General features: G+C 50.2%; 1 protein-coding gene across 1 annotated transcript; it reads right to left on the reverse strand.

Annotated features, from left to right (window-relative positions):
* Window positions 1–2213: 2213 nt before the first annotated feature.
* Window positions 2214–15076, reverse strand: LYAR (Ly1 antibody reactive). Its single transcript, XM_042782037.1, has 8 exons — window positions 14955–15076; window positions 12790–12904; window positions 11535–11642; window positions 11345–11428; window positions 6668–7091; window positions 6327–6407; window positions 3215–3300; window positions 2214–2348 (listed from the first exon to the last, which is right to left on the reverse strand). Exons 1-8 carry the CDS (start codon window positions 15074–15076, stop codon window positions 2214–2216), a joined length of 1155 nt encoding a protein of 384 aa, XP_042637971.1.
* Between the last annotated feature and the right edge of the window lie 1321 nt (window positions 15077–16397).

Genomic DNA, 16397 nt, shown 5'->3' on the forward strand with positions numbered 1-16397 from the left:
CCCCGCTTTCCCTCCTCAAGGGAGTACGTTACCATTTTAACAGTGCCACTGTGTCATGGCTGTGTGTGCGGGCATGAAGCCAGCACTATACAATCACCCACTCTGTGCTGCAGTGCGGGTTCATCACTGAGATAAAAAGCCTCGTAGCAGGTAGGCAGGGGCATGGGAGGGAGGTGGGATGAGGAGACGCCACAAATGGCATTTGCTGATGGCAATGAATTGGATACAGTCACAGAGCTCTTGAAACTTCTTATTCGACAGCAACGCTGACACAGCAAGCAAGCAGTCTGCCCTGAGCCGGCTTTTCTCTTCATTCCTAGAAATTGCTTTTTGGAAAAGAAAGGCAATTGCAGGCTAGTGAAATTATCAAATGCAGTTGGGTGAAAGGGAGCTGGTCAGCTCGGGCTATAACTTTTAACAGCAAAGATAAGATGCTGAGGATACGTGAACTTGGCCGTAAAGAGAAATGGTCTTGCTGCCACACCACGAGTGAACTTCAATAACATCATGCTGAGTGCAGAAAGACCTGGCAATTGATTGGCTTCTGAAAAGTCAGCCACTGAAAACCCAACGGGGCCTGGTTCCACTCTGACCCTTGGTGGGATCGTCATGAGCCAGAATCAACTCGAGAGTAACTGGTAGGAATGGGGCTGGTGTTAGTTTCCTGGAATGCCTTTTAAAATGGCCACCAACTGAGTAGCTTAAAACAAACTGATCCTCTCAGTCTGGAGGCTGAGTCTGAAGTCAAGTGGCTCTCATGCTCCTCGAGGCTCCAGGGGAGGACCCCTCCTTGCTTCTTCCTAGCTTCCAGGGGTTGCGAGCAATCCTTGGTTTGTAGACCTACCAGTCCAAGTGCTGTACCCACCTTCACACGGTGCTGTGTGTTTGTGCGTGCGCACGGCTCCTCCCCTTCCTCTCCTAAAACAAGTTGTTGACTGAAGTTGACTCCTGCTCACCACACCCGTGTGTCAGAGAACTGTGCTCCACAGGGTCTGCAGTGGTGGATTTTCCAGAAGTAGACCACCAGGCCTTCCAAGGTTCCTCTGAGTGGACTCAAACCTTCAACCTTTTGGTTAGCATCGGTGGTAGTTAAAGTTGTAGTTAAAGTTGTGGGTCATCCTGGCTGGGCCTGGTTGAGTGGCTGGGCAGCTGGATGGAGTTATTCCCCATGACGAGGCTGGTAATCAGCTCCATGGTGTAATCTGCCGTGAGCAGTGGAACAGCTGCTTTAGGGGTGTGGGCTGCTTCCAGGATATAAGCAGCTTTAGGAATAGTCTACAGCTTTTGGCATGCTTGAATCATGCATGTAGCCAAGTCATTGTTTGGCAGCCTGCCATGTTGTCTGCCGACCTTGGTCCCTAATGGACTTGAATCAATGGCCTGCCATGTGGTTTGGCAATACTGGGACCATGCATTTGTATATATCGACCTTTGGTTTGTCAGCCCCTGCAGCCAGCAGCTGCCTGAGTTAAGCCAAGCCTCCAGCTCCAGGGGGCCAGGAGCAAGAGGCAGAGCTGAAGGCCAAGGTCGAGGGGCCTTCACCCAGCCCCTAGAGGTGGCTCTGTGAACTCAGACTTCCAGCCTCCTAAACTGTAAGGGAATAATCTCCACCCACTTGTATTTCTTTAGAGCAGCACTGGAGAACCAAGACAGCAACACAGCGTTTACCTGTTTGCACCACCCAGGGCTCCCTCCAAAATCTAGTCACCAACCATCTGGACGTGACTGTGAGACGAGTGTGATGGACTTAAAGTGTTACAGGAAACCGCCCTGAGAGAGCGCCGCCTGCTGGCAGCTGAGACCATGACACACCACAGTATTGCTTCACCCTTGCCCCGGTGACGTTCTGCACTCACGCAGTCCTCAAATGCACAAAAAATAAACCCACATTGAGAGCGTATGAAACAATGAGGTTAAAAAAGGAGACTTTCTAGTCTGGCCAAAGGACAAAAGGCGTTGTTACTGGTCTCTGCGCTGCAATTTTCCTAATTTTCCACATGAAGTATAGTAAATTTTACCAGCACAAATTTCGAATTGTGGACAAGAATATATTTTATTCTCTCATAAAAGTTCTACCAAAAATATATATTTTCTTTAACTTAAAAATACAGCTTTGGAGAGCAAACCGTCAGCTGTCAGAATTCGTTACGTGTTTTATAAACAGTGGAAGGAATTGTTGCTGATGGAAGGGACTCCTTTAGAATCACGAACATTCACTTCAGGAGCTTGACTTTGTCCTTCAGCAGCTTGAAGGTGGGGTTCTTACTGATCTTCTTGTTGAAAATGGCCAGGAGCTCCTCCTCAGATCTGTGCTGCTCGGTGGCCACTGCGTAATACTGAGCTAAAACCTGCACCAAGACAGCAAACGGCACAACAAACGTCAAATGGGCGCACGTCCTTTCCCCAACCCAGGAGTGGGCAAAGGTAAAAAGTGAAAGACTGAAAATAGGAAACAGGAAGCAAAAATAACCAAAGACACCCAGGCGCTCGTTACCCAGGGCACCCTGCTCATGCCAGGTCACTCAGCTGTGCCGATGGGGGCACTTTTCCCCATGGACGTCACAAAGAGAAAACATGTCAAAAAAACAAGACAGACAAGAAAGCACTGCTCTGGGGTGAGCAGAAGCCAGCCAGCCATCTAGAGCAGCAGCTTTCAAGCTTAGTAAGTGATGAAACGGAAGCCTTTCTGCAAACAAAATAGTACAGCCAAGTCCAGAGTGCTGGGACCGCCCCGCTGAAGGAGTGTGATGGGATTTCGTCCAATTCTCCCCTCACAGGCCGAGGGGCTACTGGGAGCAGTTTGAAAAATCACTGAGACATCCCCCATACTTTCACACCCACACGTACACTGTCACACACGTGTATACTCTCACACATACACTCACATCCATACACACACACACTTTCAAACATTCTCAGATCTCAGACACACACTCACACACCCATACACTTACCTATACACACACACATACTCTCTCATACAACGTCAGGTTTTAGAATCACTAGACGTTTCAAAGGGGAAGGCCCTCAATGAGATGGACTGACACAGCGGCTGCCACGAAGGGCTCAGGTATACCAAGGATCGTGAGGGTGGCCCAGGACCGGGCAGTGTTTGGTTCGGCTGTGCATAGGGTCACTGTGAGTCGGAGGCTGACTTGACAGCACCTAACAAGACATTTTAAACTTGGGGCCTGGGTCTCCCCAGTCACTGTACCTTTTTCTTTAGCTTCTTGACTGGCAGCTCGTTGTCTGGGGCCTGTTTCAGAACTGCTCTTATAGTTCCCTTCCAGTTGAATTTCCCTGTGATACAAAGAAAATGCCCAGTACATTGGTGTGGAGCATGACCAGGATGGTAAAGAGACCGTTTCTGCCCATCTGCTACCTGGAAATCAGCCTTGAAGAAACAGGGCATCGCTAACTGTCCAATCACAGAGGCCCAGAAACACTGACCACCCCCTTCAAAGCACTGGTGCTCGGAGTGTGCGGGTAAAATAACGCTCCTCTAAGCACCGTCACCCGACAGATTCCTGGGAAAGATGAGTAGCAGCTAATGAACTCAACCAAGACGTACCAAGCCTCCACTGAGATCACGGGTTGTTGAAACAGAGCGCAAGGTAAAGACAAGCTTCATCCCAAACACACGAGGAGACAACCACGAGGAACTACTACCCCAGAAAATCCAGCTGCCGCGGGGTCAACTCTGCTGGCCACCAGATGAGCGTCAGGGTCCACCTGTGCTCCACAGGGCTGCCAATGGCTGAGTGTACAGAGGGGTCCCCAAGCCCAGCCTCTGAGTGCCTCTGGGTGGACTCGCACCTCCAGCCTTTCATTGGGCAGCCAAGCGTGCTAAGCCTCTGCACCATCCCGGGGTTCACAGTGGGGTGAAAAAACCCAAAGAGGACTTTAGGTTTCTGGAGGATGAAGTAGAAGTGCTTTTCCCTGCTCCTCCTGTCAAGTGTAACAAACACTCTGGACGTTATGTGTGAAACAAACACAAACCGACTTTGAAAGGCAGAGGGAAGGAGGCCGATGAGCTAGAGACCTTGGAACCAGAAGAACAACATGGTAGAGGGCTCTGGGGTTTGCTTTCTGCCTCATCTATGTGACATGGGCCACTTTCTTGAGAAAACGTAACTACTGTAACACACTCAGTACGAGGCCATTTGAAAAGCCTATCACTGCTGGGGAAGACACATCTATCACTACACAGCTCTCCTGAGTAACCTACAGACCCCGACGGAGAATTCTACCACGTTTCAGCAGTCAGAGGCCTTAGGCACTACGCTACCTGAGCTCCTTATTTTATACAACACTCACTGCCCGCGAGTCGGATCCTACACCTAGCGACCCCTCCTTGGGTTTCCGAGCTGGTATCACTATGGAAGTAAATTGCCCAACCTTCCTTCCGAGGAGTGGCTGGTGGGGTTGAACCATCAGACTTCTGGATAGAAAACAGGTGGCTTAGGCAGTACCAGCCTTCTGGTTAGCAGTAAGATGCCTTAGGCACTATGCCACCAGAGCTCCTTATTTTATACAATAGCTTCAGAAAATGAAAGTAGGGACCACCTTCCAATTCAGCTTACGAAGCCGAGTGCACATAAAAAGAAAGCTACAGACCAATATTCCTCCTGCACACAGACACAAAAATCCTTAACAAAATATTAGCAAATACACAGAAAGAATTATACACTAGGACCAAGGGGGCTTTACGCCAGGGATTAGACTGCTTCACCATCTAAAGATCAATTGATGTAATGTACAATATTAATGACTAAAGAAAAAAAAAAAATCACAGTCTTATCAATATAGAAAAAGCACCTGACAAAATTCAACACATTTATGGTCAACTCATACAAAAAGAAGGAGTTCTGGTGGCACAGTGCCTAAATCATTTGACTGCTAACCAGAAGGTTGGCGGTTCAAACCTGCCAGCCACTCCATGGAAGAAAGAGGGGGCAATATACTTCCATAAAGATTTACCACCCGGAAACCCAAAGAGGGTCGCTATGAGTTGGAATCAACTCGATGGCAGTGAGTTTGGTTTTTCAGTCTTAGAAAAACTGGAACACAGGGAACTTGCTCCACCTGATAGAGTCTACGCAAAATGCCGGCAGCCACCATCATGTCTGGTGTTGAGTTCATGCTCCCGACTAGACCAGAGGAAGCAAGGACGTGGCTCAACGTGATGCTGAAGTTCTAGCCAGAGCAATATGGAAAACTCAAAAAACCAGGCCCACTGCCATTGAGTTGATTCCAACACATAGTGACCCCCAAAGGTTTTCCAAGGCTGCAAATCTTTATGAAAGCAGACTGCCTCATCTTCCTCCTGCAGAGCAACTGGTGGTTTAGAACCACCAACCTTCGGGTTAGTAGCTAAATGCTTTACCCACTGCACCACCAGAGTGTGTACAATATGGAAAGGGAGAAAGAAAACTCCCTACCTGCAGATGATTATGAGTAGACCCAAGAAATCTACCAAAAGATGATGAGCATGAGGGAGTCCAGCAAGGTTGCAGGATACAGGATAAACATAAAAATCAACTGTCCTACCACACACCAGCAAAACAGACCCACCACAGACACACAGTGGTTCTGACTGTCTGCAGGGGAGCAGGGCAGTTCAAGCAAAAAGAAATCCAGCTCAACCCTGGCAGGTACTGAGCCCCATTAACGAAGCCGCAGGGCCCATGTGAAGCGTCACTGGGTCTGTCCTTGACTGGCAGGACCTGGGGCGGGCGCTAGGGGTGGGGGCTGCCGCATTGCCCACCTGCCTCAGAGGGAAGACAACTTCAGGCTGTGAGAAGCAGGGGGAGCTGTGGACAAGATGGCATGTGAGAGGGGCCCTGAAGGACAGGGACCAATTCGGACAAGGATACTGTGGCTGAGGAAGGCAGTGGCCAGGAGCTCCTCCATCGAGGGACACCAGGAACAGACAGAGAGCAGGCAAGTCCCTGGGTCTCAGGGAACAAGGAGAGTGACTACAGGCAGGGCAGCCCAGCGGAGCGCCAGGTCTTGGATTATCACCCAGGTATAGTCTAAACTCCAACGACAGCAGACATTTCCAGTCAGGCTGCTCTTCCTAGCATTCTTGGAGGCATCATGAGATGTTGGGACAGGGACCCCACGGGCTCAACCCCACTCGGCACCTGGGGGAACTCGCTGTGTCCCCAGTGCTTTGAGGTGCCAGCATCGTGCTATTTGCCTCTGGCAGGTGTGACCGGGCCAGCAGCCCCCACACCACGCCCCCTTCCCCCAAAGGGGACAGCATTTCTGGGCCCTCCTCCAACCTGAAGAGGGCAGGGCTTCTACTGTGACGGTGGCCATACCTTTTCCAGAAGTGTCTGCGGATTCTCCACCCTCAGGATGTCCAGGAATCTTCATCTTTTTCTTCTTGGAATCAGCTTCATCTGAGTATTAGGATCAAAAACAGTTATGATCACAGCTTCCAGAGAATGAGGGCCTCCTGCAAGCCAGGCCCACTACCACACCACTGGGCACCCGGGTGTGGCAATGGGCCTGCAGAGAAGTCACCTGCCCCGGGCGGGCCGTGCCAGGGCCCAGGTAGGCCTGACCCCGAAGCTTGTGCTCGTTCCCTCACTTGGTCCACCGACCCCGACTCACGCTTTCCATTGTTGTAACAACCCCCGCGCACGAGCGAGCCACACACCTTCCGAGGGCGTCCGTTTTCGCTTCCCGGCGCCTGGTGCCGTCTCCTCCTGGGCAGGGTCTCCCTCCCAGGGCCCTTCCGAGGGGCGCGGGCCTTCGCCCTTCTTCTTTTTCTTCTTGCCTTTCTTCCCGGCCGTGCCGTTCGCCTCGGGGGTCTCCGCGTCGCCAGCCTCCAGCCCCTTTTTGCGCTTCTTAGGCTTCTGACTTCCGGAATTTTCCTGCTGGTTTTCTACTCTGAGCTCCTTCTTCTCCTTCTTCCTGCTCTTCTGCCGCTCTTCCTTCCTCTCTCTCTTACTCTTCTTCGCCTCTGTCCGCTTCTCCGGGGCTCCCTGTGTGCTGGAGGGTGGGGCCTTGGGGGACACCTCTGCGCACGGATTGGCTGCCTGGTTCAGTGGTTGTTTAGCTTGCCCCTCACAGACTGGCTCCTTATTACGAAGCAAAACCAAGAAACTCATAAACACTTAGTTCAGCCACAGCTGTTCACATCACCACGGGGATCTACTGAGTAAATGGTTCAAGAGAAATGGTTTCTCCACTTACCTTTATCTAACTGCAGCCTTCCTGACAACTACAACGTAGCAGGAAGTATACAAAATGGGGACAAACGCCCCTGTGCACGTGCGCGCACACACACACACACTCCTCTCTGCCTGTAAGATTTTCTCTTCCCACAGGAAAAGTGAAGATCTTCCTGTCAACTGAGCCATGACCTGGAATTTGGATTCCCTACCCGCCTTTCTTTCAGAGGATAGCAGCCCACTTAGGTGGGGAGAAACCACTGGACATAGGCCCTGCAGAGCTGGGTTCAAGTTCTTGCCCCATTAACTACCTGCCAGGGGACAGAGGGCAAGTTATTTATCTGCTCCGAACCTATTTCCTCACCTGTACAAAGAAAGGCAGCAACGCACCTCACAGTCAATGCCAGGACAACAGGAGAAGGGGCACCGTGTGCGCAGCACAGCGGACCCCAGCAAAGCAGCCCGAGGTGCTGGGGGGTTGCCAGCTATTAAGTCCTAGACAAAGGGGTGTGATCTTCACTATTTAGGTCCCCAGACGGCCAGGGACCCCATGGTGGGACATGGGAAGGAATGATGCTAAGAAACTTCAGGGACTTGCCATGCGCCCGCACAGGCAGGACACGCTCCCGCTTACTGCTGTTCTGTGGTGGGCGCTGGCGTCCAGCTGGCCCTGACTCATGGGACCTCATGCACAGCAGAGCGAGAGGTGGCCTGGTCCCGACTATCCCCATGACAGGGTATGGACTGGACCACTGGGCTCCAGGGGGGAATGACTGTGCAAACAGCCTGCCAGGCCTTTCCTCCTAGTCTCAGTCTGGACGCTCTTTAGAAACCTGGGTGGCATCAGGGCCGCATGCAAGCCTCTGCAATGGACAGGTGGTGGCGGCCTGCGAGGAGCACCGGCCAGGAACTGAACCTGGGTCTCCCCCATGGGAGGTGAGAACTCTACCCTGGAACCACCAGTGCCCTCAGTTACTGCCTTCCTTTAGGATCAGCACACAGATCCTACAAACGACCTCAGCAGAGCTCAGTCCCACTCTGCTGGAATCCTTACTCTAAATACGCTAGAGTGTTCCGTCACTCCCTTCCAAGGAACCCAGTGCCCGGGGCGGGCGGGGTCACTCCCTCAATCTCTCCCACTCCCTTGAGACTGGCGTTCCCTGAACACAGCGGGTGTACAGGACCTCTATTTAGGGCCAGCCTCACTCAGACGTGAATCCTCAGCCCTCACTGAAGGAGCAGTACCAGGCAAACGGGCCTCAGAGCACATGGCTGGCACTGTCTCAGCTCAGCTCAGAGACCCCAAGCAGGCAGGCACAGACGGCAAAGCCGAGGGTGTCAGAAAAGGACCAGGAGGGACAGGAAGGGGCAAAGGGACCTCAGGATTGTCCTACCATTTCATGCCTATCTTCAAATAAAATAATACTATAACCACTGCGAGGAGCCCTGGTGGCATGGTGGTTAAAGCACTCAAAAGCTAACCAAAAGGCTGGTGGTTCAAACCCACCAGCAGCTCTGTGGGACAAAGATGAGGCAGTCTGCTTTGTAAAGATTGCAGTCTGTGGGGCAATTCTATTCTGTCCTCTAGGGGCGCTATGAGTTGCAATCGACTCCATGGCAGTGGTGTGGTTTGGGCTTTCCTCCTGTAAAGATTGACAGACTTGGAGACCCTGTGGAGCAGCTCTTCTCTGTCCTTTAGGGGCGCTGTGGGTCCGAATTGACTCAGTGGCAATGGATTGTTTTGGTTTTAAGCACTAGGGCCACAAACCTTAGCCTCCCTTCCTCCCGAGGACCAAGCCCCCAGTTGGTGGCTGGTGTCCACTCCACTAAGAGGGAGGGAGAGGGGAAGAGAGGGAGGCACAGAAGCCAGTCAGTCAGTGAGGGAGCAAAGCCTTCTACCACCTCTATACCCTGCATTCCAGGCTCTGTGCAACGGTGGTGGCCTCAGGTGCCTTCCCTGGTGCTCCCACTACCAGAGCAGCCCCCCTACCCTCCATTACCTTCTCCTGCTTCTACTTCTTCACACCCCAGGCCACGACCTGACATTGTTTGTCTCCCCCACTAGGCTCCATGAAGGCAGGGCTCCCCAGCAACCAGGAGCTACAGGGGATGGCTATGGTCCGAGTAACAGTAGAGACAGGAAGCCTCCAGCTCAGGCCTGGCCCACACTCTGGGGGATGAGTATGTGTGGCTTCGAACCACAGACACAAGGGCTGTGCCGGGCAGAGCCACAGTGGGAACAGGCCACAAACCACATCTCACAGAGCTGAGGACCACGAGCCCTTGTGGATGGACTCACTGAACCCTTCCCACATTCACAGTGCTAAAGCAACCAGAAAAACTACCTTCTCTTTTAAATCTTGCAGTTGAACGAAGCAATTTCAAATCTTCAATTCTTTGTTAAATAATGGAAATGACCTTTAAAAACAGGTGCCACTTAAAGGCCAATGAAATGCCTGATTACAAGGTTTCCAAATTTGTGTATTTTCAGGGACAAATGTCTGCTGTATCACCACGCTGAAGTTTCATTTCCACCCTAATTTGCTGTTCAAACAATTTTCTCTACAGAAAGCAGATCTTCTACTGCCAATGACCAGAATAGTGAGTCAAAACGCAACGCTGAAAAGACTCACAAAAAAGACCCGAAATAACAAAACCAAAGCAAAGCCGCTGCTGTGGGGCTGGCCCTGACCCGTGGCGACTCCCTGTGTCAGAGCAGAACAGGGCCCCACAGTGTTTCCGCGGCTACTTTTCTGGAAGTAGATCACCAGGTCTCTCTTCCAGCCCACCTCTGGGTGCACTTGAACCTCCAACCTTCTGGTCAGCAGTCAAATGAGCTCCTCAACCTTTTCTACCGCCCAGACTCCCTAATGACACAAGTCTCCAAACAGGAGCAAGGGGAATGGAACTTCCGGGAGAGTTTCCCTAACAATGTAACCAACTATGGGGCAAAAAGAGCACACCTAGACTTTTTGTATGTGTACCTCATACTTCAATTTTTCTCACTATCAAACCACTCTGACGGACAGGCAGTTGGTTTCAATACCCCAAAGGCTTCTCTCTCCATCAGAGGACAGATGCTGCTGTTTGTCAAGTGCACACTCAGTGCTAGCTCCTAGAGCGGATGCTCAGAGCTTCCCCTGCTGTGACCCTTACCTGTCAACGTGCTCCACTGCTGATCAAAAGGCTGGAAGGTCAAGTCCGCCCAGTGGGGCCTCAGAGGAACGGCCTGGCAAAGTGCTTCTAAAAAAATCACCAACTGAAAACGCTGGAGCACAATTCTACTCTAACACACTCGGGGTCACCAGGAGTCAATATCAGCTTGTCGGCACCTGGCTTTCACGGTGTGGAGAGGCCTCCTTCACCCCTTCTCTGCAAGGGCACTCGCTGCCGCTCCCTCATCCTGCTGTCGCCCTGTCACAGCGCGTCTCCTCCTGGGATACGCCCCCGCTCAGGCCTGGCACCGAGCATGCCCTCAGTAAACACTGACTGTTGTTGCTGCTTGTTGCCATGGAAATCGATTTCGACTTACAGTGACCACATGTATGGAGTGGAACTACTCCGTAGGGTTTTCAAGGCTGTGACTTATTGGAAACAGTAAGACTGGCCAGGCCAGTCTCCAGGCCAGTCTCCAGGCCCGTCTCCAGGCCAGTCTCCAGGCCAGTCTCCCGCTGGGGGGGTTTGAACTGCCAACCTTTGCTAGCAGTTCAGTACTTAACCAATTGACCCAGCCAGCCTAAATACTGAATACATAAAGGAATAGCACTATCCACCTTTAAAGAAAAAGATGAGGAAACTCAGGCTCAGAGAGGTTAAATAACATGCCCGAGATCAAGTACCAGCACACAGCACACGGGGTCCTCACACCAGGTCTGTGAGGACCCCACGGTGCCTGTGTCCCCAGGACAGCCTGCTGCCTGGCGTCTGGGGCAGTCTTGACCCGCTCTCTGGAACCGAATCAGACGTCGGGGTTCAATACCTTTCTCTGCATAACAGGGAGCTTGTCTCTGCAGTGCTTTCAGCTTATTCCTTCCCAAACATGGAGCACAGAGAGGCTCTCTGAAAAAGAAGGCTGTCTTGACCTCCCACGCGAGGACACGCCGCCGCCCCAGCACTCCTCGTTCCTGCCACTCGACAAACCCAAGTGGGGTCTGACTTACGTTCCTGGCTGCTTCAGAAAAGATACTCCACGCCTGTTCCAGGACTGAGTCACTGTGGATTTTTAAACTGTTCTTCATCCAATTCTGTAAGGCACGATGACAAACGTCAAACCCCGCCCCCCCCTTCACAGCGGGCCTGCCCCGCCTCCAGGTGTGTGCCCTCCACTCGGCCAGGATAGCAAACACCTACCTGAAACTTCACCTTTTTCCTTGGAATGTTGTCGAAACCACTCATTTGCTCTAAAAGTTCCCTCACTTTGGGGCTGACGGTGGGTCTTTTCATCAATTCATTAATTTTCTATGACAAAGGAAGGAAAAACAGTAACAATAAGCAACAGGGCCTTGGGTTTCATGACAGCCACAGTGAAAAGCCCCCCAGTGTGGCTAGAAGGTCTCATTTCGTTTTCAAGCCTGGACTTTGTAATTCTGTCTGGGTTTAAAAATACACAGATTAACAATAAGACAGCTATCTCCCACCACTGTTTTGAGCAGAAGTTATTAAATCAAAGTAGGGTCACTGAGTTAAAATAGTTCCAGACAATAAAAATAACAACATCCAAAAAAACCCTAGCATTAAACCTTAAACCACAAATACGACCCCCAAAGTATTCTTAAAACCAAATAGTCTAGCTCAACTAGTGAAAAGGTCTGCCTTCAGCACTCTGTTCTTTTAAGAACTACCTGTTTGGGGAACAAAGTGACAAGAATGAGTTTAGATGAACCTCAGGGGGCACTGAGTTTATGTGAATGAGGGAGGAACAACTCAGAGGAGGGTGAGAATGGTCACACAGCTGGAAGAATGTGACTAGTGTCACTGAAAGGTACCATGTAGAAGCCGTCAAATGGTATGTGTTTTGCTGTGTATATTCTCAACAACATAAATAAAATTTTTAAATTCCATAAATAAAACACCCCAGTGTTGAACAGTACTCGCTCTCCATAAACAGCTGTGTTCTTGCAGCTGTACCGCCTGGTCAAGTAGGGATCTCCCCACTCTGGACACTGTTACTGGGCTTGTCTCCTTTGATGTTAGTTATGTAGGAAATGCCTTCTATTGTTTACAATGGTCTTTGGTTTGGCCAACTCTGATGACTGACGCAGACATGACTAATAAACGTGGCCTGAATACGAATACTTTGTGACCCCTAGAAGGCCAGGAGGATCAGGAAGCGTCCCTTTGGGTCTTAGCCAAGGGAAAGCTAGCGGCAGTGTTTGTAAAAAAATCTGAAAGAACATATGGCTTAAAGACAAAATAAACGGCAAGGGTATCAATGTGGAAAAAGGAACGAACTCTTTTACATAGAGTTTTCGCTGCTCAGTCTCGGGCTCTCTGATGCAGTGCCTCCTGGTCCTACTGCACAGACAACGTGTGCACCCCTTGTCTCAGGCTTCCAAAGAAAGCGGGAGCTGTATGGCAAGTGCCTGATGAGCTGCGAAGATTGTACCTGAATCCACGCCTGCTGCTTCATGTCGCCTTTGTGGGCTTTACCCTCGTAACCTTTGCCACCATACTTCTGACTTTCGCTGATGCATTTCACGTGGTTTTTATAGTCATCGCCCCTTTAAAGTGAGGAAAAAAAATCACACCATTAGATTGACATCTAACGGGACCCTCTGCCTCGTGTGGTCAGCACACTGCTTCCACGTCCCGCATCCTCGCTGGCTGACGTCACAGCTGTCTGCCGCCAACGTTCACATCCTATGCATACAGACTCCCGGCTGTACATGTTTCCTTCCTCCAAATCATTTGATATAAAATCCTTACACCAAATTTTCACCTACTTTTTTTTATACAAAAAGTCTTAAACCAAACTGACTTGCAGTTTCTTCTTTTGTAATAAGAAAATAGATACTGAACAAGACAGACAATTCTCTGCAATCAGGTGGTTTTATTTTAAGTCATAAGAATTTTCCTGAGTTTCCAGCAACATAGCAGGCAATCAGTAACTAGCCGTGGAGTAAAGAGGCGTAAAGTAACCTAACCACATCATGTCACCACAAGTCCAGAATAGTGGGATTTCGATGAGAGAAACCCCAACCTCTCTTGTATAATCTCGAGTTCCACAGAGCTCTTCATGGAAATGCTGGGGGCAGGGTGGGGGACAAGTTCCCTAACCAGACACAACCCAACGTTCCTGTTCTGTAGATCAGGCTTTTTCCAAGGCCTAGCTCTGACCACCCACATCAGCACTTTCCCAAAACTGGAGAAGTCCCTGCTCTTGAGTGGAAAGAAACGGATGCTGACAAACATCACACAGGCACTGCTGAGGACGCTGTGGCCACCTGCCACCCCTCGGCTGAGCCGAGGACACGGGCCTGCACGACCACAGGCCAGCCCGTCAGTCGAACCGAGGACCCTGGGGCCACAACGCAGGCCCTCAGCCAAGCGGAGGACCCTGGGCAGCACAGCCACGGGCTAGCCCCTCAGCCGAGCCAAGGACGCTGGGGCCACATGGCCATAGAGCTGCCCCTCGGCCGAGTCGAGAACACGGGGCAGCATGGCCGTGGGCCAGCCCCTCAGCCAAGCTGAGGAAGCAGAAGGGAAACAGAAACCCAAAGACATTAGCCATCTGCAAAGAACCCACCTTAAGAAATGGTGTGCCAGCAAACCAAGATCTGTCTGTCCCATTCCCGACTCCTCACCTCCACAGCGACCTTGCTTGGCCCCAGCAGCCCCTCAGTGGAAGCAGCTCCTGACCTGACTCATCCTAGTGTCCCGTTTCCTCGGGAGGACTTAGGCTCTGCTTCTACCGAGATCCCCCACGGCGAATGTAAGTTCATTTTCCAGTTTATAAACCCATCACCCCTAAGGAGGATGAGCACACAGCACCCCTGGTCTACCAAAACGGGCTCCACAGCCCGTGAAGCCACGTTCCACACAGTCCCTCCTCTGGGTCTGTAACAACGGGCAACGAGTGACGGTGCAGGCCTGACCAATCTAATTGCTGTTTCCCCTCCCTCAGCTTTTCCGGCTTATTCTCTTTGGCCATTCCCTCTTTTTTACTAGAGGAGAATCTCACGTCTTACGGGGGTCAGTTCTGACTCACAGCGACCCCATGGGACACAGCAGAACTGCCCCATAGGTTTTCTCGGCTGCAATCTTTACGGGAGCACGTCACCAAGTCTTTTCTCCCAGCCTGTTGGTCAAGAGCTGACTGTTACACCATGATATGGTTGTCTGATTGAAAATGTCCAAAACCAGTCCACTTCACCTCACTAAAGCCTAGGATATCAGTCTTTATGCGTTCCATTTCATTTTTGACAACTTCTAATTCTCCTAGCTTCATACTTCATACATTCCATGTTCCGATTATTAATGGACTCCCTTACTCTCCTTTTGAAAATTTCCTTAAAAAGTACCTATTTTTTAAATACTTTTTAAAGATTCAAACCAATTAATGGACCACACAAGAATTTTTGTAAAACCTCTCTCCTCAAATTTGCCTGCTTTAGAGCTTTGTGGGGCCAGGGACATCGTGGGTAGTCTGTTATGTTGTTAAGTGCCGCTGAGTCGTCTCCGACTCCTAGCAATCCTATGTACAGAACCAGCCAGTGCCTGGTCCAGGTGGTCTGGACCCTGTGAATCTGCATTGCTGAGGTGCCCACTCACCAGAAGTCCTGGCCACAGTCGATGCAGGAGAGGCACTCACAGTTCCTGCAGACAGCCACATGCCTCTCCACCTGGACCTTCTTCACGGATTCGCCACAGGCATTGCATGTGAAAAATACCATGTTTCGCTAGTGATTCAGTATTCACGGTCCAAAATAGGGGGCAGGTCTTGTCCTAAGAAAAAAAAAGACAATGATCTTGGTAAGCAGAAACATCTATGCATAAGAATGTTCAGACAGCTGACTTTAAACTAGAATTTCACTAAAGAGCTACAAATGACAGGGTCAATGCTGGTTAGAAATCCTCACGTGAGTAAAATGCTCCTCAAGATTGGTGACACCTGTAGACTCACGCTTGCCACTTACTGCATGCTACACTACAAACTTCCTGTGTGTTCACTTATTTAATCCCCACAACAGCAGGATGAGCAAAGGCTGCGGTTCACCATTCACTGAGGACACTGAGGAAGCAGAGGGCAAGACCCTCAACCACCTGGGTCGACACAGTGGCTGTAACAATGGGCTCAAGCCCAGCAGGGATTCTGAGTATGGCACAGGATGGGCAGTGTTTCCTTCGGTTGTACACAGGGTCACAACCGAGAAACAGAGAGATCAAGCCATTTGCTCAAGGTCACACAGAAGCAGAACCAGGCTGGCTTAGAAATGGAAGAGCTTTTGGGTGCTAAGTGAACTACCTTATTTCTTCTAATAATCTTAAACTACACACACACACACACACACGCACACGTATGAACAGCAGAGAAGCACTGTTACAAAATGAGGCAATTATACAAATAGCCTGGAAATGCTGTCTGACACAGTGTAGGAGGATGAGCCACTTAGGTTGGAAGGCTTTCAAACTACGACTGGGAAAGAGTGGCATCCTCAGAGTAGAACCAACCTTACTGATACGGACAAAATAAACCTTTCGAGACCTCCATCTGCTGATGTGGCATGATTCATATTGAGGAGAAACACCTGAAACATCCATTAATAATCAGAACATGGAATGTACAAAGTATGAATCTAGGAAAATTGGAAGTTGTCAAAAATGAAATAGAACACATAAAGACTGATAGATATCCTAGGCATTAGTGAGCTGAAGTAGACTGGTTTTGGACATTTTCAATCAGACAACCATATGTTCCACTATGCCAGGAATGACAGTTTGAAGAGGAATGGCATGGCATTCATCATCACAAAAGATATTTCAAGATCTGTCCTGAAGTACAATGCTGTCAGTGATAGGATAATAACCATACGTCTACAAGGAAGACCAGTTAATACGACTATCATTCAAATTTATGCACCAACCACCAAAGCAAAAGATGAGGAAACTGAAGATTTTTATCAACTTCGGCAGTCTGAGATTGCCCGAATGTGCAATCAGGATGTGTTAATTATCACTGGTGACTGGAATGCAGAAGTTGGAAACAAAGAATCA

The sequence above is a fragment of the Orycteropus afer genome, unplaced genomic scaffold (genome assembly GCF_000298275.1).
Source record: "Orycteropus afer afer isolate SDZICR_OR568_19922 unplaced genomic scaffold, OryAfe1.0 scaffold00224, whole genome shotgun sequence".
In the NCBI taxonomy this organism is placed as follows: domain Eukaryota; kingdom Metazoa; phylum Chordata; class Mammalia; order Tubulidentata; family Orycteropodidae; genus Orycteropus; species Orycteropus afer.